At 40.1% G+C, this 26640-nt stretch overlaps 1 protein-coding gene, 1 long non-coding RNA gene and 1 pseudogene across 2 annotated transcripts in view; 1 reads left to right on the forward strand and 2 right to left on the reverse strand.

The window, feature by feature from the left end:
* LOC136794260 (uncharacterized) overlaps positions 1-26640 on the forward strand; it is a 40213-nt gene continuing 13573 nt past the window's right edge. Inside the window, exons 1-2 of the long non-coding RNA XR_010840751.1 lie at positions 1-19; positions 10663-10775. This is a non-coding gene — a long non-coding RNA (uncharacterized lncRNA). The remainder of the gene's footprint in view (positions 20-10662; positions 10776-26640) is intronic.
* On the reverse strand, positions 7320-22521 carry CSTA (cystatin A). Its single transcript, XM_059064428.2, has 3 exons — positions 22303-22521; positions 12101-12202; positions 7320-7536 (listed from the first exon to the last, which is right to left on the reverse strand). Exons 1-3 carry the CDS (start codon positions 22366-22368, stop codon positions 7423-7425), a joined length of 282 nt encoding a protein of 93 aa, XP_058920411.1. The 5' UTR covers positions 22369-22521; the 3' UTR covers positions 7320-7422.
* Positions 24497-24827, reverse strand: LOC131757162 (SRA stem-loop-interacting RNA-binding protein, mitochondrial pseudogene; annotated as a pseudogene).

A 26640-nucleotide genomic window follows, 5' to 3' on the forward strand; every position in this document is an offset into this window, starting at 1 on the left:
AGTCAGACCAGCATCCAGGGTGAGTTTTGGCCTTCTAAGTGAGAAACACGCCAGAAATTGATCAATTCATTACCTTAGGTAAGTGGAAAAAACCTGTTTCCCAAGAAAGAACAGAGTAGGCATTGCCTACAACCCTGGGCAGAATCATGCCCTCTGAATCTTCAGTTGACCCAATGCACAGTCATTTAACCATGGTCTTTGGCAGAGAATTCTGGAAGTGCCTGACAGATATCTGGGGCTGAGTCCCTCAGCTTTGCAAGGCAAGAATGTATTCTGTCAGTCTTTCCTTTGGGGTTAAGGAAAATAACTTTTGCAGTAGAGAACAGATTCTTGCTCCCAAATTCTACTTCAAATTTGGTGGGGGAAATGTTTCAGAAAAGTAATTTTTTCCTTTGATTGCAGTGGTTTTGCTAAGAGAAGACAGATCTTTTGGGGAAAAACCTGCTCCTTTATTTGGATAAGTCCTAAACGGCCAACCAACTTTTGAACACCCTTTCCATCAACAGTTTATCCAGTTGTAGGTCTATTTTCTTCTTTGTTACTCTGGGAATCCCAACAATTTGGGGGGAATACATCTACTTTTTAAAACATACCACTTCCTTAGCCTTTAAGTAAGCCACTCCTTTTATAAAAAATCATCTATCTTAAAACTGTTTTTAAAATATTCCAGTTTTCAAATTTAAACCAATTTGCAAACTATTATGATATATACAAAATATGGATCCAAATGATTATCTCCCCCCAAATGTATTTTTCAACAAAACTTAGTAAATAAAAAATTATTTTCATACTATTTTTATTTTACCTGGCTTAAACAGATTTGGGTCACACTTTCTTACATTTTTATTTTCTGTTCCCATTGTCTATTCTGTTTTTAACCTACTATCAGAAAAATGAAATATTTTGTAATAAATTTTAACTTTGAAATATATTTTCAATTCCATTAGGGCAAGTATTTCCATTAAACCATTTTCTCTTTTCCTTTATATCATAGAAGTACTCAACCCTAGCTAACATTAGAATCACCTGGACTGTTTCCCAGAGATTTTTATTTAATTGATCTGTAGTGGGACCCCAATCTATGTTTTTTTTTTTAATTTATATATTAAGTGGTTCTAATATGTAGGCAAGATTGAGGATCACTACACATTTTACTTGATCTTCTTTCCTATTTATTCTTATTTATTATTATGTTTTCTTTAACATGAAGTCTACCTAACCAGCAACAGGATATGTTTATCCATTTATTCAAGTTTTTAATTTCTGATAGTGACGTACTGTAATTGTCTTTGCATAGATTCTGTGTGTTCCTCATTAGACTAATTCTTAAACATGTGGTATATTCAGACTTGCTATATCAAAATCAGGATAAAGTAAAAATAAATCTAATTAATCGGATTATGGAGTTTCATATATCTCTGTCCAGCTCCTCTGTGTACACAGCTATAGATATTTGTGTCCGTATTTGCATTGTTCAGAAAAAGATTCTTATTAGGCCAGTGCTATCATCTGGCAGTCCATGTTACCTAAAAGCCCTATGGCATTAACACTAGCCAGCCAGTGGAGATCTTTTAGATCATTTATTGAACTAAATCTCTATGTGCTAAGAGCTGAAGGCAGTTGAATAGAACAGTTTCCTTATTAAGAAGCATTTCGAGTTGTCAGTGGTTACAAGAAAGAAAAAATCACTATTTCAAGCTCTCACTTACGTCCTTCAGGGGTCAGAATAGCTGAGTAAATGAATTCTGAGCTTGTGTTTGTGAAGTGTATGGATCAAGGGCATTTGTCCTGGAGGCAAACAGCCTGGGATCATATCCTTACTTTACTAACTAGCCATGAGGCCTTGGGCAAGTAACTTAACCTCTCTACAGCTCAGTCTTTTGTAAAGAGGAGGTAATTATAATAGTTACCTCATGAGGTTGTGATGCGGATTAAATGAGTTATATGTGTAAAGTCTTTAGAACTCTACCTGACATATAATAAGCACTTAATATATACTATATTATTATTTGGGGGTGGCGGATTGGCAAGTGGCACTAGCAGGGTAGTGAGCAGAGTGCAGAACACAGAGGAAGACATTATTTAGGGCATCTTTAAAACAAATTTCCTCTTCTCTTTCCCCATCTTCCTTTCCCTCCTTTCTCCCTTCCCATCTCTCCCTCTTCTTTCCCTCTCCTTCCTAAACAATTCAGTCCAAAATCCATTAGGTAAGGCCAAGGAAGAATTACTGTGAACAATTATATGCCAATAAAATAGAATATACAGATGAAATGGAAAAATATCTAGAAAGACACACTACTAAAACCAACTTAAGAAGAAATAGTCAATCTAAATAGACCTATAACAAGTGGAGAGATTAAATTAGTAGTCAGAAACTTCCCACAAAGAAAAGCCCAGGCCCAGATGGCTTCACTGCTGAATTCTACCAAACATTTAAAGAAGAACTGATAGCAATCCTACACAAACTCTTACGAAAAATAGAAGAGGGGGGAACGCTTCTCAATTCATTCTATATGAGGCCAGTATTATCTAGATACTAAACCAAAGACTTCAGAAGAAAACTACTGACCAATATCTTTTAAGAATATGAATGCAAAAACCCTCAACAAAATACTAGCAAACCAAAAGTAGCACATAAAAAAGAATTATACACCATGACCACATGAGATTCATTTTAGGAATGCAAAGCTGACTTAACATTCCCAAATCAATTAATGTAATACGCTGTATCAATAAAATAAAAAAACAAAACCACATGATCATCTCAATAGCTGCAGGAAAAAAGGCATTTGATGAAATCCAATGTCCTTTCATGATAAAAAACACAACATATTACAGAATTTCCTCAGCTTGATAAAGGGCATCTACAAAAACCCCACAGATACCATCATACTTAATGGTGAAAGACCGGATGCTTTCCCCCTAAGGTCAGGAACAAGACAAGTCTATCTACTCTCACCACTTCTACTCAGCTTTGTACTGGAGGTTCTAGCAAGTGCAATTAGGTATTTAATTAAAATAAATGGTATCCAGTTTGGAAAGGAAGAAGTAAAACTATCTCTTTGTAAATGAGGTGATTTGTAGTATATGAAAATTCTAAGGAATCTACCAATAAACAAGTTCAGCAAGTTTGAAGAATTCAAGACCAATATACGAAAATCAATTGCATTTTAAAATATACATACAATTAACAAAAATGAAAGTAAGAAAACAATTCCATTTACAATAACATCTGTAGAATAAATTTAACAGAAGAAGTGCAAAATATATACTCTGAAAGCTATAAAACATTCTCAAAAGAAATTAAACAAAGTGTAAATAATTGGGAAAACATCCTTGTTTATGGATCGGTAGTTTTAATATTGTTTAGATGCACTACTCCCCAAATTGATCCATAGATTCAACACAATTCCTATCAAAATCCTAGCTGAAATTTGTAGCTAAAATTGTAGAAATTTCTTTGTAGAAATTTATAAGCAGATTCTATAATTCATACAGAAATTCAAAGGATCTAGGAGAACCAAAACATTCTTGAAAAAGGACAGAGTTGGAGAATTCACCACTTGTTTATTTCAAAACTTACTACAAAGCAACAGTAATCAAGAAAGTGTGGTACTGACATGAGATAGACATGTAAATTAATGGAATGGAATTGAGAGTCCAGAAATGAACTCATGTGCCTATGATCAACTGATTTTCAACAAGCGTGCCAAGACCAATGTGGGAAAGATAGTCTTTTCAACAAATCGTGCTGGAACAACTAGATAGCCACATTCAAAAGAATGAAATTGGATCCTTACCTCATACTACTTATAGAATTAACTCAAAAGTTATCAAAAACCTAAATGTAAAAGCTAAAACAACACAACTCTTAGAAGAAAACAGGAGTAAATTATCATGAGCTTGAGTCTGGTAAAGAATGCTTAGATCTGACACCAAATGTAAGAGCAACAAAAGAAAAAACAGATAATTTGGATTTCATGAAAATTAAAATCTTTTTTGTTTTAAAGAACACTGTCGGGGACTTCTCTGGTGACGCGGTGGTTAAGAATCCACCTGCCAATGCAGGGGCCCTGGTTAGAGTCCTGGTCCGGGAAGATCCTACATGCCTTGGAGCAACTAAGCCCGTGTGCCACAACTACTGAAGCCCGTGTGCCTAGAACCCGTGCTCCACAACAAAGAGAAGCCACTGCAATGAGAAGCCCATGCACAGCAATGAAGAGTAGCTTCTGCTCGGGGCAACTAAAGAAAGCCCACACACAGCAACAAAGACCCAACGCAGCCAAAAATTAATTAATTAATTTTAAAAAAAGAACACTCTCAAGAAGTGCAAAGACAACCACAAAATGGGAGAAAATATTTGCAAATCATATATCTGATAAGTTACCTGTATCCAGAATATGCAAAAACTACAACTCAATAATAAAAAGACAAATAACCCAATTTAAAAATAGACAAAGGATCTGAATAGACATTTCTCCAAGGAAGGTCTGCAAATGGATGATAAGCTCATGAAAAGATGCTTGACATCATTAGTCATCAGGGAATTGCAAATAAACACCATGATAAGATATCACTTCACACTCACTAGGATGGCTAGGCTCAAAAAGTCAGGTAATAACAAGCATTAATGAGGAAGTTGGAGAAATCCAAACCCTCATATACTGCTGGTGGGAATGTAAAATAAGGCAGCTGCTTTGAAAAACAGTTTGTAAGTTCTTTGAACATTTAAACATAGAGTCACCTTATGAACCACCAATTTTACTCTTAGGTATATACCCAAGAGAAAAGAAAACATTTGTATACACAAAAACATATACACAAATGTTTATAGCAGCACTGTTCATAACAGTCAAAAGGTGGGGCTTCCCTGGTGGCGCAGTGGTTGAGAGTCCGTCCGCCTGCCGATGCAGGGGACACGGGTTTGTGCCCCGGTCCGGGAAGATCTCACATGCCGCGGAGCGGCTGGGCCCGTGAGCCATGGCTGCTGAGCCTGCTCGTCCGGAGCCTGTGCTCCGCAACGGGAGAGGCCACAGCAGTGAGAGGCCCGCGTATCACCAAAAAAAAAAAAAAAAAAAAAAAAAAAAGGTCAAAAGGTGAAAGCAACTCAAATATCCATCAACTGATGAATGAATAAACAAAATATAGTAAGTCCATAAAATGGAGTATTATTTGGCTAAAACATGGAATAAAATATTGGTACATGCAACAACATGGATGAACCTTGAAAATATTTGTTAAGCAAAAGAAGGCCGTTACAAACGATCATATATAATATGATTCCATATATATGAAATGTCTAGAACAGGCAAATCCATAGAGACAGAAAGTAAGTAAATTAGTGTTTGCTTAGGAGTGGGGGTGTGGAGAAGGATGGGGGCTGACAGTTCATGGAGTTTCTTTTTGAGGTGATGAAAATGTTCTAAAATTCGTGGGACTTCCCTGGTGGTCTAGTGGCTAAGACTTTGCCTTACAATGCAGTGGGTGAGGGTTTGATCCCTGGTCAGGTAGCTAAGATGCCACATGCATTGTGGCCAAAAAAACAAAACACAAAACAGAAGCAATATTGTAACAAATTCAATAAAGACTTTAAAAAAATGGTCCACATCAAAAACAAAAATCTTAAAAAAAACAGTTCAAAAATTTGCTGTGGTAATGGTTTCACACATTTTTGAATATACTAAAAACCACTGAATTGTATACTTTGGGTGAATTGTATGGAATATAAATTATATCTCAATAAAAGTGTTAAATAAGAAAGAGAAAAATGGCAAGTAAATGGAACACAAAGTTTTGGACAGGATCTTTTTGCAATAAAGGACATTTTTGGGGTGACTGGGGAAATTTTAATGTTGTCTGAAAGATTAGATGTTAACAAATGTTTTGATGCCGAAACCCAGCCTCTATGCACCAGCACCAAATTGAACCTCATAGACAGAGTTTTGGATGAAGTAGAACAGAATAACTTTATTTCCTTGCCCGGCAAAGGGGCCCACAGTGGGCTAATGCCTTCAAAACTGTGTATCCCAATCCAGGGGGCTTGTGAAGAGTCTTATAGTCAAGGGGCGGGGTTGCTGATAGGGATCAGGGTGCCTGCAGAACCTGCACTCCTTCAATCTAGAGATCATCTGGCATCAGGTGGTATTGAACTATGACCTCTCTGGAAGGAAGACTGCTTCACCAAGCAGTTAACATCTTCAGTCTGGTGTGGGTTTTAGTTCTGCAGAAGAGCTCAAAGATATTGTTATGTATATCCCTTGAGGAGGACCCAGGACCCTGCCCAAAGGCTGCACTATTGTTTCTTTTTAAAAAATTAATTGATTAATTAATATTTTTGGCTGCGTTGGGTCTTCGTTGTTGTTGCGCACAGGCTTTCTCTAGTTGCGGTGAGCTGGGGCTACTCTTCGTTGCAGTGCACAGGCTTCTCCTTGAAGTGGCTTCTCTTGTTGCAGAGCATGGGCTCTAGGCACGTGGGCTTCAGTAGTTGTGGCACTCGGGCTCAGTAGTTGTGGCTTACGGGCTCTAGAGTGCAGGCTCAGTAGTTGTGGTGCACGGGCTTAGTCGCTCTGAAGCATGTGGGATCCTCCCAGACCAGGGCACAAACCTGTGTCCCTTGCATTGGCAGGTGGATTCTTAACCAGTGCACCACCAGGGAAGCCCTGCACTATTGTTTCTTGACTCCTCCTCCCTGTCTTCACATCCCCCTCCCTTCCCAGATTAGCAATAGTTTGAACCTGCCCTTTGGAACTCAGGGAAGGTCATGGAGGCTGAATGAAGCCTATTTCCTACAAACAAGAAACAGGGGACACAGAAAGGCTTTGGTGCCCAGGAGCCCCACAGGGTCTTGCTTGGTTCCAGGTTCAGTGTTAATTTCCTGATTTTAGTGGTTATATTTCAGTTTTTCAGGAGAATGTACTTATTTGTAGGAGGTGCAAAATGTAAAATTTGTTGGTGATGGAACATCATTGTAGATAACTTACTCTCAAATGTCCAGGAAAAAAGTTTTGGGGGGGGCAACTTATCTGTAGGTTTGAGATTGCTTTAAAATATATAATATGCTTAATAAAATACTTGATTTAATTTTAAAATGTGAGGGTAGAGGTGGAGTGTTGAATTCTCAGCAGCCCCAGGGCACCGATAACCCAAGATCTGGCCTGCCAATGGTGGGAGTGGTGTGGTTTTATGTTGCATTAGGTCTCAGTAATTTTTCTAAGATTTCCAACTGACATCAGTGTGTATGGAATTTCTACTCTCAAGCTATAGCATTGATTTTGAGAAAGAAAACGTAATTTTACTCTTATATAAAATAGATGAGAGCTAGTGGAAGAGACTAATTTATTTGAAAAGGAATACTTCTATATTGATGGTACATTTATTAGCAGGGGCCATTAATCAGGAGACAGTGGAAAGAATCGACTGCTTTCAGAGCTGGTCTTCCTTGCTTTTGTCAACCTTGTAGTCAGTAAGTTCCAAATTCATTTGAGGAAGGCTTTCGAATACTTTTATGTGAATATAACGATCATCACCTACTCGTATCTGGAAGTTAAAAAAAAGAAAAAGGAGATTCATTCACACAGATCCATGTCAAATGAAAGATCTACAGACCTATAAAGATTTAGCTGCAATAAGCTTTTTTGGAATAGCATTCCTAGACCACCATTCTTAGACCCTTAATTTACATCAACCTTCCATCTTATTTTATGAGAGAAAGGGCAGGCTAAAGGCATGGCAAGAGACATAGGTCCTAGGTTTATATTATTTTATAGTTTACTATATTCTGTGCACAGATGAAAGTCCAGAGTTGCATTTCATTTACAAAGATGCACAGGTCAAGAAAACAAGTGACAGGGGCTTCCCTGGTGGCGCAGTGGTTGAGAGTCCCCCTGCCGATGCAGGGGACGCGGGTTCGTGTCCCGGTCCGGGAAGATCGTACATGCCGCGAAGCGGCTAGGCCCATGAGCCATGGCCGCTGAGCCTGCGCGTCCAGAGCCTGTGCTCCGCAACTGGAGAGGCCACAACAGTGAGAGGCCCGCGTACCACAAAAAAAAGGAAAAGAAAAAGAAAACAAGTGACAGTCTTTTTGGTGTTTCCATTTTCCGACTCCCAAATTGGGATACTTTATTTGTCACATGGTTTGAGCAAGAAGAAGAAAATCAGAATTGCCCTATAGAATTTGGAATGTGTGGTTCCCATATCTATATTAGAACCTGCTTTATAAATGCCCATAGGTAAAACTGAGCAGGGCCCAGGAGTGTAGAGAGTCTAGTTTCCCTTCTGAAGTAAAGGGATCTTGCTGGGAAATCATTGGTATGAAGATTTAAATGGTAATCTGGGCATGAATCTGGGACCTAGAATACTATGGTAAGAATTTCCACTTTTGTTCTTGGTTCAGACAGTAGAAGTTTTGTCTTTGAATAATATTTATTGTGCTCTGATGTCCTTTCCTAACCTAATTTTATTTTATTTAACAAAATTATTATAGAAGGATGGCTTTATTTCCCTGTGTTGTACAATATATCCTTGTAGCATATTTATTTTATACTTAGTAGTTTGTACCTCTTAATCTCCTACCCCTATCTTGCCCCTCCCACATTCCCTCTCCTCACAGGTAACCACTAGTTCATTCTTTATATATAAATCTAACTAAACTAATTTTAATACATGTCATTTATCAAATGTTTATCATGAGTCAGACACTATGATGACCATCCTATATACTTGATTATATTTACATTTTGTTCCAGGCAAGAAGAAAGGTGGAACAAGGACCATTTTACAGATGCAGAGCAGATTAAGAGAGATTAAGTAATTTTCCATAAATCTCTCAACTAATAAGTGACAAAGCCAAACTTCAGCATCTGTGTTAGTTTCACTCTATGGGGAAACATTTCAAAAACATTTATTCTGTGCTTGGAATAGGGCACCAGCTTTTGCATACATTATTAGAGGCAGCACAGCTAATAGGTAAGTATCAGACTACTTGGGTTCAAATTCTGGCTGTGCTCTTATAGTATTGTGACCTTTGTTAGTAAGTTGACCTCCCCAGGGGGCATTTTTCTTATCAGCAACACAAAGGAAATGATCATAATTATAGACATGTTGAGAGGCTTAAATGAGATAATACATGCCCAGCTCTTAGGACAGTGCCTGGCACATTGTGAGTGCTTAGTAAACTTCTTTTATTTTTTAAAAAAAATTTTATTTATTTGGCTGTGCCAGGTCTTAGTTGCGGCACACTGGATCTTCGTGGCAGCATGTGGGATCTTTAGTTGTGGCATGGGAACTCTTAGTTCCCTGACCAGGGATCAAACCTGGGCCCCCTGAAATGGGAGCATGGAGTCTTATCCACTGGACCACCAGGGAAGTCCCCATAAGTGCTTAGTAAATTTCTAGTTCATTTATTCCACACAACACCCTGCAAAATAGGTTATTATTATTCATGTTGTGAAGCTAAAGGAATTAAGGCTCAGAGAAGATGAGGGGCTGTGGATCACACAGATTTGTTTTGTTTTGTTTGTGCTTATGATATAAAGACAAGATTTATTTACTTAATTACTTTTTTCCCTGTTTTATTGGAGTATAACTGTTTTACAATGGTGTGTTAGTTTCTGCTTTATAACACAGTGAATCAGTTATACATATACACATGTTCCCATATCTCTTCCCTCTTGCGTCTCCCTCCCTCCCACCCTCCCTATCCCACCCCTCTAGGTGGTCACATACACACTACCAAAAGTAAATTAGATAGCTAGTGGGAAGCTGCCACATAGCACAGGGAGTTCACCTTGTGCTTTGTGACCACCTAGGAGGGAGGGAGACGCAAGAGGGAAGAGATATGGGAACATGTGTATATGTATAACTGATTCACTGTGTTATAAAGCAGAAACTAACACACCATTGTAAAACAGTTATACTCAAATTATGATGTTAAAAATTTTTTTTAAATTAAAAAAAAAAAACAAACACAGAGGTGATCTCCCCGTGCTATGCGGCAGCTTCCCACTAGCTATCTATTTTACGTTTGGTAGTGTATATATGTCCATGCCACTCTCTCACTTTGTCACAGCCTACCTTTCTCCCTCCCCACATCCTCAAGTCCATTCTCTAGTAGGTCTGCATCTCCATTCCCGTCTTACCCCTAGGTTCTTCATGACCTTTTTTTTTTTTTTTTTTTTTTTATCACACAGGTTTTAACCAGTCAAACAAGCCAAGTAAGTGCTCAAACCCAGGACTGTCAGACACCAAAGCCTACAATCCTTCCATTTTACCACCTGCCTCTTGACAGGTACTTGAGAAGAACAAGAGGAGGTCACATCACCAGCCAGATCTGAAATCCAGAGTTAGTGTCTCAGATCAAAGAGGTCAACAGCTAGATAGCCAGGAAGTAAGGAGGAAACTGTGGTCAGTGACTTTAATCCCATAGGAGAAATTTGATAGCAGATGAAAGGGTGAGGTAGGGAGGGAAGGGGACTGTGGTCTTAAGGGAAGAAATTTCCAAGATAGTTTTCGGATGGGCCTTTTAAGAAATGTATGAGCTGGTTAGTATGTGAAATTTTTGTACTTGGATTAATCATAAATTGTTAAAATAATGATCCCAATTTTGATGGAATGTTTCTTATCTTTGAACAAAACCACTTTTAACTAGAAACCATTATTTTCTAGCTGTGAAGAAAGCAGGAAGGGAGGAAACAAGACCATTGCTTTCTGAGGACAAGGCAGGATCTCACTCCTGTGTGGCACCCCAGCCCCTGGCATGTACTGGGACGTCAAATGTGGTAAGATTGGGCTGATTTTTTTCTTTTGAACTTTTGAATCTTATTTTATTTTTTTTTTATACAGCAGTTCTTATTAGTTATCTATTTTATACATATTAGTGTATATATGTCAATCCCAATCTCCCAATTTGGGCTGATCTTTTCACATGACCCAGTCTTGTAATTTTTTCATGATGAGCTGCTTAACAACACATTTTATTTTTTTTGCTGAAAACATTAAAAAAAATTTTTATATCTTAAGTGGTTAATTGTTTGTTAAAGAGAAATAAGCCAGACTGTACCCTCGTCAAGTAGGTTAGTAAAGATTAAGTAAATACATTTGAATGTCTGTTGTAATTATTTACTAAATGAGAATTATCATCTTCTCAATACAAAAGGTTGAAAATGGCTTCCAAATATCCATAGTTGATTTGTTGGATTGGTTCCCTCTCAATAACTTCACAAAAGTTTCCTTCAATTAGAACTGGATCGGGCTTCCCTGGTGGCGCAGTGGTTGAGAATCCGCCTGCCGATGCAGGAGACACGGGTTCGTGCCCTGGTCCGGGAAGATCCCACATGCCGCGGAGCAACTAAGCCCGTGAGCCATGGCTGCTAGGCCTGCGTGTCCGGAGCCTGTGCTCCGCAACGGGAGAGGCCACAACAGTGAGAGGCCCGCATACCGCAAAAAAAAAAAAAAAAAAAAAAAAAAGAACTGGATCAGTGCATCACTTAATTTTCTGATATAACTATAAAATTAATTTTTTAAAATACTTTTAATACTCCATTGCTTCAAACTACACCTATAGTACCACAAGTTGAAACTAGTTATTTGAGTTGCAAAAGTAATATATTTAAATTATATTAATCAAAATGCTTATTTAAAGGGCAAAAGTCTTAAATTATTTTCCCAGCTAATGATTCAAATCATTCCTTAAACCCACTTAATTTAGACATATAGAATCACAAAGCTTTGAGATGGAATAAGCTTCAAGATAGCATCTGGTCCAGCGCCACATCTTTAGGATCCTAGGATCCCACATGAAGAAGCCATGGCCACAAGCTAAGCATGCTCTGAATTCTGAAATCTTTTTCTATACATTTTCTGGAAATTAAGTTAAGAATTAATATAAGAAAGCTTTCTAAATTCACAAGAAAAAGATGATATAAATATATCATCATCTGCCAAGTTTGAGAGTTTACCACTTGGGCAGTACCATGCTAGGTAGGCATCTTGATTTAGGACAAGGAGAAAGAACAAATTATAAAGTAGGGGCGACAGGGAACATCACATAAAGTGAAAGATACAACAATATCTTTTAGTGCTAAAGCGAATGTTGAACTCTAACCTTAATCCAGTAATTCGTTCCAGCAACCACTTGAGTTTTATATTCCACAGCTTCAAATTCTTTATAAATCTCATGTGTTTTCTTTTCAACCACTGGTTTCATCTTAAGAAAAGAGTATGAAATAAAAGTCATATTTTTATGGCAAGACAAGAGAAATTTAAACAACAACAACAAAATCTTCTCTGCCCTTTGGCCTCCCCTCTCCCCCCACTTTGCATTTTGTATCTGCATTATGCATCGGCCAAACCACTCCCATCAGCAAGAATGCCTGCTCAACCATAAAGAGTAACATGCTCCTAGCATCAACAAGACAATTCCTTAGAAGGTAACATCCCTCCTCTATCTTGTAAGGGATCACATGACCCACCACCATGCTGCTTAGATCTGGATTAAATAAACTGTCAACTATACATCATTTGATGTACAGCCCTCAGTCTCAAAAAACTGAAAGACCTGTGCCTTGACTTCTAATGGGTGGAACAGTTCTCAGAGCTTTCTGAGAATTTGTTCTTCCTGGGTTATAATCCTCAATTTGGCTCAAAAAAATTTCCTATTTCTTTCTTAAATGGTTGACAAGAGGAAACAAATTACCAAAGCTATATCGAACTCCATTTATGTGATTTACAAATCTGTTTAAATATGTATTTACAAATAGGTAAACATGTCTTTGATTAATAAAAATGGGAGACCGTAATTACTATTTCATTACAAATTTTTTTTTATTTTTAAATAATTTCAGACTCAAAGGTGCAAAAATAGTATAGCATATCTCAAGGCCCTTAATTTAATCACACCCACAAGTCCCTTTTCCATGCAAGGTAACATATTTAAGGGATTCAGGGATTAGGACGTGGACATCTTTGAAGGCCATTACTTTGTCTACCACAGAGGAATACAAGCTTAGATGCCAGTATTCCTGAACCAGCATGAGAAGGCAGTAAGAGAGTCTGAAATTCAATATGTAAATTTTTACTGAATCTGCCAGTTTTCAGTATAGGTGGCCCATTCCTGCTCTCAGCTGGGCTTGATATGCTAAGTGTCCACTGTGGTTTCTCTGACTCAGTTTCTGCTAAGAGTAAAGCCCCAATCTTCTGCCCAGGTGGAGGACCAGTAATAGCTTGTCTTCCAGGGTGGAGGATGGTGAGAGGGAAGGATCTGGGCACAGTCTAACTGCTTCTCATAGCAACCTTCCATCAGTTCTCCTGGTTTTAGCCCTGTACCTCATTCTTGTCTTCCTGAGTTTCTGGCATCGCTAGTGGTTGAGTCATTTTGGAGTTCTGCACCATGAATCTGCTTGCTTCTGGCTCTGACATTCCCCTGTGTGGCTTATGCTCTGTCCAGATGGCTCAGTCATTTTACATTGGTCATGTTTTCCATCTTCCAAAATTTTGTCGAAAAAAAAAAAAACCCAAAACACACACACACACACACACACACACACACACACACACACACACACACGAAGTTTTGTCGATATCTCTGAGGTGTTTGCCTATCTCATGTTGTCTTTATGTTTGTGGGTTTATGCCTTCCCCCCAGCACCCCACTAATCGTTTCTATCATTTAGAGGGAAAGGAAACAAATGTGTGTGTTGGATATACCTTGTTTATTGGGAAGTTGCCTCCCTGCCCATAACATTTTCTTTTTTTAAAATAAATTATTTATTTATTTACTTTTGGCTGCATTGGGTCTTCGTTGCTGTGCGCAGGCTTTTTCTAGTTGTGGGGAGCCGGGGCTACTCTTTGTTGCGGTTTGCGGGCTTCTCATTGCGGTGGCTTCTCTTGTTGTGAAGCATGGGCTCTAGGCATGTGGGCTTCAATAGTTGTGGCACTCAGGCTCAGTAGTTGTGGCTTGCGGGCTTCAGAGCACAGGCTCAGTAGTTGTGGTGCATGGGCTTAGTTGCTCCGTGGCATGTGAGATTTTCCTGGACCAGGGCTCAAACCTGCGTTCCCTGCATTGGCAGGTGGATTCTTAACCACTGCACCACCAGGGAAGCCCCAGCCCATAACATTTTATGTGCATATACAGCTTTAGTCAGGCCTCCAGTGCATCTAGGGTTCTCCCACGGCCACACAGTCCTTCCCATCAGTGGGCAAGCATTTTGAATCCTTTTCTATTTGTGCCTCAGTTTGGGTACCAAGGTTGCTTTCAAAGATCTAGACATTTGCAAACTCTTTGAGTTCTCAGACCATTTTTGAAGGGCAAACACTTCTCGGACCACTACCCATTTCTCCTGTAACATTCAGAATAGATGGGAGGAATGTGATTGCTTTCTTGAGATGGAAAGTGAGGTTGAAAAGTGGAGAAAGGAAGGAAACAAATAGTGAAGAAAAAAAAGAAAGAAAGAAATGGGAAGAGGTAGGGTGCAGGAGAGAGAAGAGAAAAATGGACAAGCGTGCAGAGAGAATGAGTAAGGGAAGAGTTCAGTGTCTTATTGCTCCCTCCTACCTAATTCTTTTGAGCCAACACTGGGTACCAGTCAAGTTAGGAGCTGAGCTGGGAAGGGTTAATCTCTACACTAAACCCCAAATTATCTATTTAAGCCTCATTTTGCAGATGAGGAACCTAAGGCTATGTGGCAAACATGACTGCTGAAGGTTGAAAAATTACTGATTATAGTTATTTGGCGTTTTAAATGCCTTGAATAGTGAGTACCTGATTTATCTTTTTTTTAAAACTATGTATCAGACATTTTTATTTCTATCTGTCCTAGACACACATCCAAATCTGTAACCTTTCCATTGTATCTATGCAGTCCACAAGTCCAGAATTTTCCATCAGAGACTTGATTTCAAATGTCCTGGTTTGTTTCTGTAAGTACTCTGGCACCTGTCAGACTGTGTGCCTTGACTGCAGGTTCACTATACTTATAACCCATAGCCCTGCTCCCCCTTTTCAGTAAAACAGATTTGTATTGCTCTATTGTTGGATGCTATGAACCTGGGATGATGAGATTTCAGGTGAGGAGGAGGAAAAAGGGCAGAGTTGGAAGGAGCTGATCAGTGAAACCTTATTCAGAAGGCAGGTTGTTGTTGAAAGGCCCCCCAGGACGGGTGCTAGGAGGGTGAAGGGCACCTGGGAATGGTGGTCCGGAGTCTGGTGGTACACAGACAGACCTTGAGCTGAACACAGTTGGCATTCACCTTCCTCCACCTGCCATGCATGGTGGTGGTTGAGGTGCTGAAGGGAACAGTGTAGGTTTGTTACTTGGGTTCCAACCAGGGGAAGGATGCTTCCAGGGAGGAGCGCCTGGTAAAATGCAGTTACCCCAGAGCTGTTCAAGCATTTCTTGTTGCTGCAGAGCATGAATCTCAGTAAGCTGCTAGTTCTCCAGGATCTGAGGATTTAAGCCACACTGAACCCAAGACCCAGGTTTTTCCCCTACCTGTAATCATTCTGCAGAAACACTTGGACTACGCATAATTTAGGAAAAAATGCATAGAAAGATAATGGTGGCAGCATGGATAGGTCATATTTGGGAAGTTTTAGAGAATAACAAAGGAGAGTTTGGGTAGCAACATGAGAGTACAGTAGGGTTGGTGAGAGGTGGTTTGTAGACATTTGTCACCTATTGTTGGGAGCCAACCTGGAGCCTCTGTGCCAAGACAGCGCTGCAGGGCAGTGCTGCACCCAGGAAGCTGACTACATCTCTTCTGATCTGTTTTGTAATTTTGTGCTTCTGCCTTGAAAAAGTACATGGGGGATTTGCCCCCCATCCCAAGCTTAACCGTGTAAAACATCCTCTTCCCCCTCCCAAACCAAAACCTATGAATTAGGACTTTTTTTTTTATTGCTTTATTTATTTATTTGGTTGCCCTGGGTCTTATTTGTGGCTCACTGGCTCCTTAGTTGCAGCAGGTGAGCTCCTTAGTTGTGGCACGCATGTGGGATCTAGTTCCCTGACGAGGGATCGAACCTGGGCCCCCTGCATTGGGAGCACGGAGTCTTATCCACTGCACCACCAGGGAAGTCCCTGAATTGGGACTTTTTAACAACAGCCCCTGGCTGGTGGGAGAAAAAGCAAACAACCTGGAAATGTAGGGTTGTTTCTATGGAAAACACCAATAATAAAAAAACAATGGCCCTACATGGGAGTAATAAATGATTATGGGTATTGTTGGCTCTGGTATAAGGATAAATTAATCATACAGAGTCAACTGCCAACATTGGAATTGTTGACTCATCCATTCAGACAAAGCTTCTTGCCCAGAAAAACACAGTGATAGATTAAATTGTGAAATATATTGTAGATAATTTAGGGGTACATTGTTAAGACTTGTCCATGTGGACCTCTGGGACACATAGGAAGGTTCAGGAAACTTCCTCCTCCATAGTTTCTTTTAATGGCTTGTTACATATTAGCTTGGCTTTGTTATTAGTACAGATTGAACCTACTCTAAGAAAAAACAATGATGTTTTGAGAACCTTTAGAATTACTTTAAAAGTACATCTAGAAATATTAGGTACAATCTATTGTGAATATCTTCTGAGGTTTTAGTTAAACACCTGATGATGTAATCACTTAGGGTATATAAATCTGACTGTGAGAAAATAAAGAGAGAGAGATCATGCTTGCACATACACAGTGTTATTGATTTATTTAACTTCCCCTCGCCGACACTGTCCATCCCTCGGGTATTCCTGGACCTGCAGGAGCTGGACTCCCGCAACCTATGTTTTGAGGGCAGGGGAAGTATGGGGCAAGGCACCCAGTATACAAGAAATGATGGCATCTGGCTTAAGGAGGACAGAGTCTTAGATTGGAGAGAGGAATGAGATCAGCAGGGCATAAGTAATTCAGGGCATTCTCGAACAAGATGGCTGCAATCTTTTAAGAGAAAGAACTGACACGCCATCTGGTTGGGCCATGGGGATGGGACAGATTGAGAAACTGAGGAGAGAGAAGGTCCAGATCCACCTCTGTGGGGTTTCTAGAAAAGGATCAACAGGATATGACTGAAAGGATGTCCTGGCAGCCCTAGGGTCCTGCTATGGTTGTTCACTGGCATGAATCTGTAGATTTGTAATGGGTGAGTTTTCTGTGTTTCTACGTCTTCCTTGAGCAAAGTTCTCTGAACCTGGAGTAGAAGCTGAGGAAGAAGTTGTGGCAGTGGGAAGTGACCTCTAATTGAGGACTGGAATGCAGAGCTCACGAAGTCACAGAAATCAGGGGTAGAGGAGAGTATGAAACCACACATCATGGGATCCAGCTGGATGAGTGATAGAGTGGGCCTAGGCATGCTCTGATGAAGATGGGAGGTGAGTGTCTGAAGGATTCTGGTGTGGATGAATGCCAGGTTCTCTGGACGTGGGGACAATGGAAGAGGTGACTGATGAGGGGGCTGTAGTCAGAGAGGAGAACACAGATTTGTGGGTAAGATCCATGACATGCTAAGCTCCTGGATGTGTCCATAATGGTATGACGATAGGGTGTTTGTGTGGTGTCCTGGAAGACAAAAATCATGATCTGTGTGTATGCCAGGAATGGTATCCAGCAGTCATGTTTGACTAAGCGGTGTGTGTGTGTGTGTGTGTGTGTGTGTGTGTGTGTGTATGTTTTGTGTGTATGCATCTGTGCATGTGTAATAATAGCCTTATTTCTAAAAATAATTATTGAAATAACATTTCCTTCCTGAACATAAACATACTCAGAATTCTCATCCAATGGTTTTTTACATATGGCATAAGATAATTGATCAGCCATAATGATCCAGAGGCTTTTGCCAGTGGGCCATTAATTTGCTCCTTAATTATGGCTTTTTATGGATGGGGCCATGTTTGGCTCTTTATTTCCTTGTGTGTATCCCTTTTCTCCAATCTATTTTATAAATTTCTCTGAGGGTAGGGACATTTTTTATGTCCCTTCTCTCCCTATAGCAATTCACACAGTACTGTGTACATAATCAGTGTTTTCTTTCTTTCTTTTTTTTCTTTTTTCTTTTTCTTTTGGCCACACTGCGAGACTTGTAGAATCTTAGTAGTTCCCGGACTAGGGACTGAACCTGGGTCCTCAGCAGTGAGAGCACAGAGTCCTAACCATTGGACCTCCAGGGAATTCCCAAATCAATGTTTTCTGAATGAAGAAACCAGGCTTGTTTTCCTTCATACAACTTGTCTCCCCAAATAGGAAAGAGGAAAGAAGAGGGGCATAGAGAATCTTTGGAAGAGGTGTTTTTTTTCCACGTGTACTCTGGACCCAAGTACTACTACTAACAGCCTTTAGTACCTGATACCACCATTACCTTCCAGGCTCTGTTATCTTCAGAATGGAGAAACTCCTTTCTTCTGCCTTCAAAAATGTCCAAGTCTTCTCAACCCCAAGCCTTTTGTTTGATTTTCTTCTCTTTCTGACCTGATCCAACCTCTCTCTTTCATCCTGATGTCAAATTCCTTGAACCTGAAGTCATCATTTTTCTGATGCTTTCCCCTCTCTATGTGATGACCTTCCCCTCCTCTTTCCCTCCCTAATTGGTTCTTCCTTCAGCTGGCATTCCACTAAGAATCTCTCTGATAAAAACAGGGAAAGCAGATAAACTTCAGCTCCTCCAAGTATATCTGCATTTTAATAGGCGAATTTTAAAACTAGAAGCACATTAAAACATCAAAGGAATACAACTCCAAGATAAATGACAGGTAAGGGGAGGTCTTCTCTGGTACTCCCTCAAAATCACACTAGGTATGTGATCACCTACACCTTCCCATTTCCCTGGCCCTGCCTGGGAACCTAAATAATTCTATAATCTTGGAGAAGATGTCGATTAAATTTCCTCACCTAAAGCTCATAGTAATATCTGCCTCTTGGGGTTGTTTGTGGGGGAATAAATGATACAATTGATGTGAAAGTGCTTCCTAAACTATAAAACATTTTCTAAGCTGACTATCCCTCAATCTTCAACACTTAGTTGGGAATTGTCCCCTGAGGCTGTCTCCCGTGAGAGGGGGAAGACAAGTGATAATTGAGAGTTTAACACTGGAGGAACAGAGTTGCCAAACAGTAATTATTCACCTGAAAGTAAGAATGTTTGACCAGCAATCTCTAAAGTTTTCCTAGTCCAAAACCTAAGATTATGAAAAAGTACTTAATTGGAGATTGTTTTATATTATGTTCCAGATTTTCTTGACTTCCCTAAAGGGATTGTAAACTTCTTGAGGGCAGGGGCCATGTCTTACAGTCCTTATGGATCTTCTATAACATTTAACACAATGCTGGATACCTAAGAGACACTCAAGAAATAATTCATTGATATTCATTTCTCATATTGCTTTAAATCTGAGGCTGGCTGCTTGCACAGAGAAGGCAAGTTTGCCACACCCTCTCCCCCCAGTGTTTTCCCCTCACTCCACATGCTTTTTGATATTGCTGCCACTGTGTGGTGGAAAAGTCAGGTGGTCGAAATCTGGAGATAGGCTAGCTTCTTGTCTAGGTGGTTATTAACCTCTTCGAATCTCAGTTCCATCATCTGAAAAATGGAAGTGATGCCTTCCCTTCTTGCCCCAGGTGTAGTGAAAATCAAATGAGAGGTCGAATGGAGGACAAGGATATCAAAACCGCAAAGCACCTTTCAGGGGTGAGGTAGCTACTCAGTAACTATCTCTTATTCTGTCTCTCTGAAAGGGTTGAAGCCCAAGGTGAGCAGCAAGAAACAGCAACTTCAACTTAATGTATACATTGAAGGTGTGGCTCACAGATGGGTGTTATTAACAAGGCAAGGCCTTCGTCTAAGTTGTTACTTAAATAAAAATTATTCTGGTGAACCAAGGTAGGCTTTATAAAAATCATTACAATTTTCTGCGCCTTCTACCTTCTATATTTCAAATTTCTGTTATTCCCAGCCCCCTTACAGCTCTGGTCCCTGGAGAGTCTCAGAGGGATTTTCCTGGGTCAGGGATGAAATCCAGGCAAAAATCTGAAGTAAACAATTGTAATGACTCACCTATGCACATTGCTTTCTCATTTCCAAGTCACGGCCTGCAGGATCTTAGTTCCCGACCAGGGATTAAACCCATGGCCCCTGTACTGGGAGCTTGGAGTCCTAACCACTGGACCACCCTCCAAGTCATTTTTATGCAGGTGCTCTCATTAGTCCTTACGGCTCTGAGGTCGAAGGGCAAGAGGTGTTATTTTCATTTCACAGATGGAATTGAGATTCTTTGCCCGCCCTCTGATTTTAGAAAGCCCATCTCCCACAGGCCTCTCAGAATACCCTGTATCTCTAGTACTGCAGGCAAGTGAGGTCAAGGACAGCCTGGGCATCACCAGAGCTGGTTAGAAATGAAGAACCTCAGGCCCACCCCAGACCTACTGAGTCAAAATCTGGTCTTTTAACAAGACCTCCAGGTGACCCATGTGTACATTCGAGTTTGAAAACACTGACAATACAGGGATTTGAATGAAGGCATTAATAACTTAATATTACCTTCTTCAAGAAAGAAAAAGTGACAAGGTATTTACTTTTTTTTTTTTTTACTCTTAACATGGGTGAATCATCTAATTTATTATTAGCTATTTCCTTTGAAAACTTGCATCTGGATTACCATATCCTTTGGAATGTGCACTTTCTAAGACACCTTGTATCTTGGTGTCTAATTGAAACTTTTGATCTAATATTCTTTCACATATATTTATTCACATTATTGTAAAGTAACTACTTTTTAAAAAGAACTCTTGAAAGGGAAATACTTAGCCCCACAGAATGAGTGGTAGAATTTCAGGCATCTGCTCTCTCTTAGAGAGCTTCTCAATGCCCTAACATAGAGAATTCCATCTCTTCCACTTACACAAGAAACTAATCTTTGCCAAACAGTGTCATAGAATGAAGTTTCAGCGAGAAAAAGCAAGAAGGAATGATACAAGAAAATAGGGCAACAATTTACAAACCTAAAATAGAAATTTATATATTTTTTCTTTTCATAAAATATGCAATACAATAAATTTTTATTATATAGGTAATGGCTAACCAGACAACACTTAGAAAAATGTATTAACCTGCTAAACACATTGAATTCTATTTTCAGCATAATGAATTTTGGAATCACCATAGACTATGCCACTTCTCTACTAGTTTAATCATCTTCCAAATACTAAAACATTGTCCATTGAGTCAAATTTGTAGGAAGTTTGTAAGTGGATCATCTTTATGATATTGCTCTTCATTCAATCTATTAAATTTTTTTTTCCTGTAGTGCATTTGAAGTCTAGTTCATCAATTTTTTTTAAACCATAAGCAGGTTCTTTTTTTTTTCTTAATTAATTAATTTATTTATGGCTGCATTGGGTCTTCATTGCTGTGCACAGGCTTTTTTTTAGTTGCGTTGAGCGGGGGGCTACTCTTTTTTTTTTTTTTTTTTTTTTTTTTTTTTTTTTTTGCGGTATGCGGGCCTCTCACCGTTGTGGCCTCTCCCGTTGTGGAGCACAGGCTCCAGACGCACAGGCTCAGCGGCCATGGCTTACGGGCCCAGCCGCTCCGCGGCATGTGGGATCCTCCCAGACCGGGGCACGAACCTGTGTCCCCTGCATCGGCAGGCGGACTCTCAACCACTGCGCCACCAGGGGAGCCCCGGGGCTACTCTTCGTTGTGGTGCGCAGGCTTCTTATTGTGGTGGCTTCTCTTGTTGCAGACAACAGGCTCTAGGCGCGCAGGCTTCAGTAGTTGTGGCACGCAGGCTCAGTAGTTGTGGCTCGTGGGCTCTAGAGCTCAGGCTCAGTAGTTGTGGCGCACGGGCTTAGTTGCTCCGAGGCATGTGGGATCTTCCTGGACCAGGGCTGGAACCCGTGTCCCCTTCATTGGCAGGCGGATTCCTAACCACTGTGCCACCAGGGAAGTCCCTAGTTCATCAATTGTTAACAACCTCAGACTTTAATTACATGTTGGCTCCACTTGGTGAGAATAGAAAAGTTTCATCAGAAACTGAATTAGTAATCCTAGAATCATACATTGTAAGAGCCTTAGAGATGATCCAATAAAAATTATTCTTTTACAAATGGGGAACCTGAGGCTCAGAGAAGAGATATGACTTGCTCAAGATCACTCTCACAGAATTATCAGGGGTTTCATCTGAAAAACTTTTCAGTTGTAAGGAAACCTGAACAAAACCACACATTTCCCCATGTTCTGGTTTTGATGTTCACCCACACAATTAACACAGGGCCAACCTAAACCAAGATTTGGGATCAAACCTTTTCACGGGCTGCATCCACTCACCTTGTTAGCTATCTGCTGGATTTCTGGAGTGGCAGGTTGGTCTTCACAAAAGGCTCCACACAGCATTTTGGCTAATTGCGTCTTTTCTGGGCAGGATGCTGGGGCTGAAGTGGTCAGGTAAGGGTGGAGGCTCTGGTTTTTAAAGAAAGTGTTGTTCACAAGCTCCACCTGTAGAATGTTTTATTTTCCTCAAAGAACAAAAGGCAAAGGGAAAATATGTCTTGAAGGGCCAAAGGGAGTATGCCTTGAAGTAAGTTTTCTTGCTTCCTCAGCAGAATATGCTAACAGGAACTGGCAAGAAGGAGGGGCTGTGGAGGAACAAGTTGGGTGTGTACAAGGCGTCATGCAGGAAAAAGAGTCAAACTTCTCTGCGTTCTCTTTGACTTTGGTTCCATCCTGTTGCATCTGAAGTATGAAATCCGAAACCACAACCAGAGGGTTTCCCAATGTTTAACTTCTAACAAAAACTTTATTTTTTAAAGGAATATTCTTTTTTTTTTTTTTTTTTTTTTTTTTTTTTTGCGGTATGCAGGCCTCTCACTGTTGTGGTGTCTCCCGTTGCGGAGCACAGGCTCCGGACGCACAGGCTCAGCGGCCATGGCTCACGGGCTTAGTTGCTCCGCGGCATGTGGGATCTTCCCGGACCAGGGCACGAACCCGTGTCTCCTGCATCGGCAGGCGGATTCTCAACCACTGCGCCACCAGGGAAGCCCAGGAATATTCTTTTAATAATGTCAAGGCTGATTGTTTAAAGTGGACTTGACTTTATAAAGAAAGTAAAAGATCTATCTGGAGGACCTTGGCTGAATGTTTGTATTTTACTTTTATTTACATTTCTAGAACTGTTTAAAATACAGAAAAACACAAAGGGTAAAACTATAAATACCTATATTCCTATCATCCAGAATTAAAACTTTTAACATTTGGTCATATTTGTTTCCCTTTTATTTATTTTTTTGGTAGTTGTTTTCAAGAAATAAACTATTGATATCACAAGTTCCCCACTCCCCAACCCCCAATCTTGCCCTCTACACTTGTAAGCTACATTGTGAGTTTCTTATCCTTCTAGCCCATTTTTTATACTTTTATTTAGTGTGTTTTTAAAAATCTACTTAAATTTTATGTTAAATATATACTCTATATTATGCTGTTTTTCTACTCAATATATTTTTCAGTCATTCCGTGTTGATACACAGAGATCAATCTAGTTCATTTCCTTTAAGTGTTATTCTATGATAGATCTATTTGTCTATCTACTTATCTCTATCTATTTATCTATCTACCATTGATCCATTCCCTCTAAGTGCTATATACTATTCCATATTTTACATACTTATTCCCCTACTGATGAAGACTTTGGTTGTTTCCAGTTTTTTACCCTTCTAAACAAGAGGCATTTTTTTTTCCTTTTGTACATGTGTGAGGGCTTTTGCAGGCAAATGATCTAGAAGAAAAACTTGTTTTGTGTGACTATTTGTATTATTTTATTCAGTTTGTGGAAAGTGTAACACGTACACATGATAAAAATGTTCAAAAGGAACAAAAGAGTTTCCAATATAAGAGTGTTCCCTGCATTGGCAGGTGGATTCCTAACCACTGTGCCACCAGGGAAGTCCCTGGAATGCCTTTATCTATGTATTGAGAAAAATAGCAAATGTGGATGACATGGTGCTCACTCAAGAGGCCACAAGTCATCTTAAGACTTTGGCTCAGCTCCGGCCACACATAATCCTTGACATCTTTCTGTGACCTTCTCAAGTCAGGTCCCCTCATATCCAGGACTCGAAATTTTTTTCAAGGTCACAGCCTATTTTTACCTCTCAGTTCACCAACTAGTCCAGGTGATCCTTATCTAATCTCCCCAGTGGTCAGCCATGGGGCAAGCAGTATATCTTCTGTTCTCTTTCTAGAGTTTATGCTCTGTTACACTCTCAGATACTCCCTCTTGATTCTCAATAATTACTTTTAGAAACAAAAACTGCCCGAAAGCAAATGTTACTTTTATCCTACTATATACCCTAGTTATTTTCAAGGTAGTGTGGATGCCTCTGACTGACTGGGTAAGAGTCACATACAAGGAAGTGCAGAAAAGAAAAGCTCAACAGTTAATATCTCTGTGTTAATTATCTAATTAATTAAACACACATTTATTTATTTAAGTTTTGTTTACTTTTTTTAATAGGCAGTGATGGTCTCAAAACTCTTTCTCTTCATCAGATGTTTGATCCCCTTGTAAAGCTTTAGGTTTTTGAGTTTGAACATGGTGCTTTACTCCATCAATAACATGATTTTCCTGCTGTAGTGCATTGTGAAGCTCTTCTGAAGAAAATTGGATCCAACCCATACCTCTGTGAAAGCCAGTCTCTTTGTCCAAAAGTACGGTGCACTTTCCTACATGGCCAAATTGTGCAAAGTCTTCTCCCAGCTCACTCGTGGCCGCAGTACAGGGATTTTTCTAAGAGACGCAATGGCCAGCGGATGTTCGTTGGCAGCGTCGTAGCGCTCTTCGCTGCCCAAGCCGCCATCTTTAGATTAATACACATTTATTTTTAAGTACCTTTAAGGTTGTATTATTGGATTTTGGGGGGGGGTATCAATTTTGCAGGCTATTTTTATAGAGCTTGACATTCTCATATGCCCTATATTTCTTGTCTGTGAGTTCATCTTCCATAGGAATTATCTTTTATGGGAGATTTTCCTTGTGCGGGGCTGGGTTGTGTGTGGTTGCCTGTACTGGGCCATATGGGGTGCATAGTCCCCAGACGAGGTCTTATTTTACTCTTGGCTTAGGATTCTTAACTCATGAAGATATTGAGAATTTGGGCTTATCTCCAGATTTTGGTACAGGCCTGGGGCTCTAGACTTCCCCAGCTAACAGTGCTTCCACCCATGGCTGGGGTGAATGTATGGCTACATCACTTACTATACACCCCATCATTTTCACTCCTAGGTATTTACCTAAGAGGGGTGAAAACAAAGACTTGTGCACAAATGTTCATAGCTGTGGGAGTCCAGCTCCTGCAGGTCCAGGAATACCCGAGGAATGGACAGCGTCGGCGAGGGGAGGTTAAATAAATCAATAACACTGCGTATGTGCAAGCATGGTCTCTCTCTCTTTATTTTCTCACAGTCAGATTTATATACCCTAAGTGATTACATCATCAGGTGTTTAACTAAAACCTCAGAAGATATTCACAATAGATTGTACCTAATATTTCTAGATGTACTTTTAAAGTAATTCTAAAGGTTCTCAAAACATCGTTTTTTCTTAGAGTAGGTTCAATCCGTACTAATAACAAAGCCAAGCTATTATGTAACAAGCCATTAAAAGAAACTATGGAGGAGGAAGTTTCCTGAACTTTCCTATGTGTCCCAGAAGTCCGCATAGACAAGTTTTAACAATGTACCCCTAAATCATCTACAATAAATTTCACAATTTAATCTATCACTGTGTTCCTCTGGGCAAGAAGCCTTGTCTGAATGGATGAGTCAACAATTCCAATGTTGGCAGTTGACTCTGTATGATTAATTTATCCTTATACCAGAACCAACAATACCCATTATCATTTATTACTCCCATGTAGGGCCATTGTTTTTTTATTATTGGTGTTTTCCGTAGAAACAACCCTACATTTCCAGGTTGTTTGTTTTTTCTCCCACCAGCCAGGGGCTGTTGTTAAAAAGTCCCAATTCGTAGGTTTTGGTTTGGGAGGGAGAAGAGGATGTTTTACACGGTTAAGCTTGGGATGGGGGGCAAATCCCCCATGTACTTTTTCAAGGCAGAAGCACAAAATTACAAAACAGATCAGAAGAGATGTAGTCAGCTTCCTGGGTGCAGCACTGCCCTGCAACGCTGTCTTGGTTTTGTCCCATGACCCTGTCATGGCACAGAGGCTCCAGGTTGGCTTCCAGCACATAGCTGCATTGTTCATGATAGCTCAAGACTAAAATGACCCAGATGAATAGATTTAAAAAATTGTAGAGATTATCCAGCCTCATGGTCACATGAGACGCTCCCTTTGTCTCTCTGCTTCAATTTCCATCTGGTAAAACATCCATAACTCAACAAAGATTCCTCTTTCCAGCACAACAGGATGCCAGAAAGTTCCATATATCTGTACATTTAAAAGTGAGTGGACTGAAATACATAGAGGAGGCTGAACTGTGGGAACAGAGGAGGCAGTGACTGTGATCCTGGACCCCTGGCTGCAACAGCTGAGCCTGCTGCCCCAGAATAGCCAGTAGCAGCTGGGGAGGTGGCACACGTGTCTGTGGCCTCCCAACCCCAGCAGCGCACACAGCCACAGGGAGCTGGGCCGCAGCAGCAGTGGGGCCTGT

This window comes from Kogia breviceps, chromosome 5 (genome assembly GCF_026419965.1).
Source record: "Kogia breviceps isolate mKogBre1 chromosome 5, mKogBre1 haplotype 1, whole genome shotgun sequence".
In the NCBI taxonomy this organism is placed as follows: domain Eukaryota; kingdom Metazoa; phylum Chordata; class Mammalia; order Artiodactyla; family Physeteridae; genus Kogia; species Kogia breviceps.

Coding starts and splice junctions, on each gene's coding strand:
- CSTA (XM_059064428.2), bottom strand. CDS start 22,368: ATGCTGTGTGGAGCCTTTTGTGAAGACCAACCTGCCACTCCAGAAATC. Junction 12,203..22,302: donor TCCAGCAGATAGCTAACAAG/GTGAGTGGATGC, acceptor TCTTTTCTTAAG/ATGAAACCAGTGGTTGAAAA. Junction 7,537..12,100: donor GAACGAATTACTGGATTAAG/GTTAGAGTTCAA, acceptor TTTAACTTCCAG/ATACGAGTAGGTGATGATCG.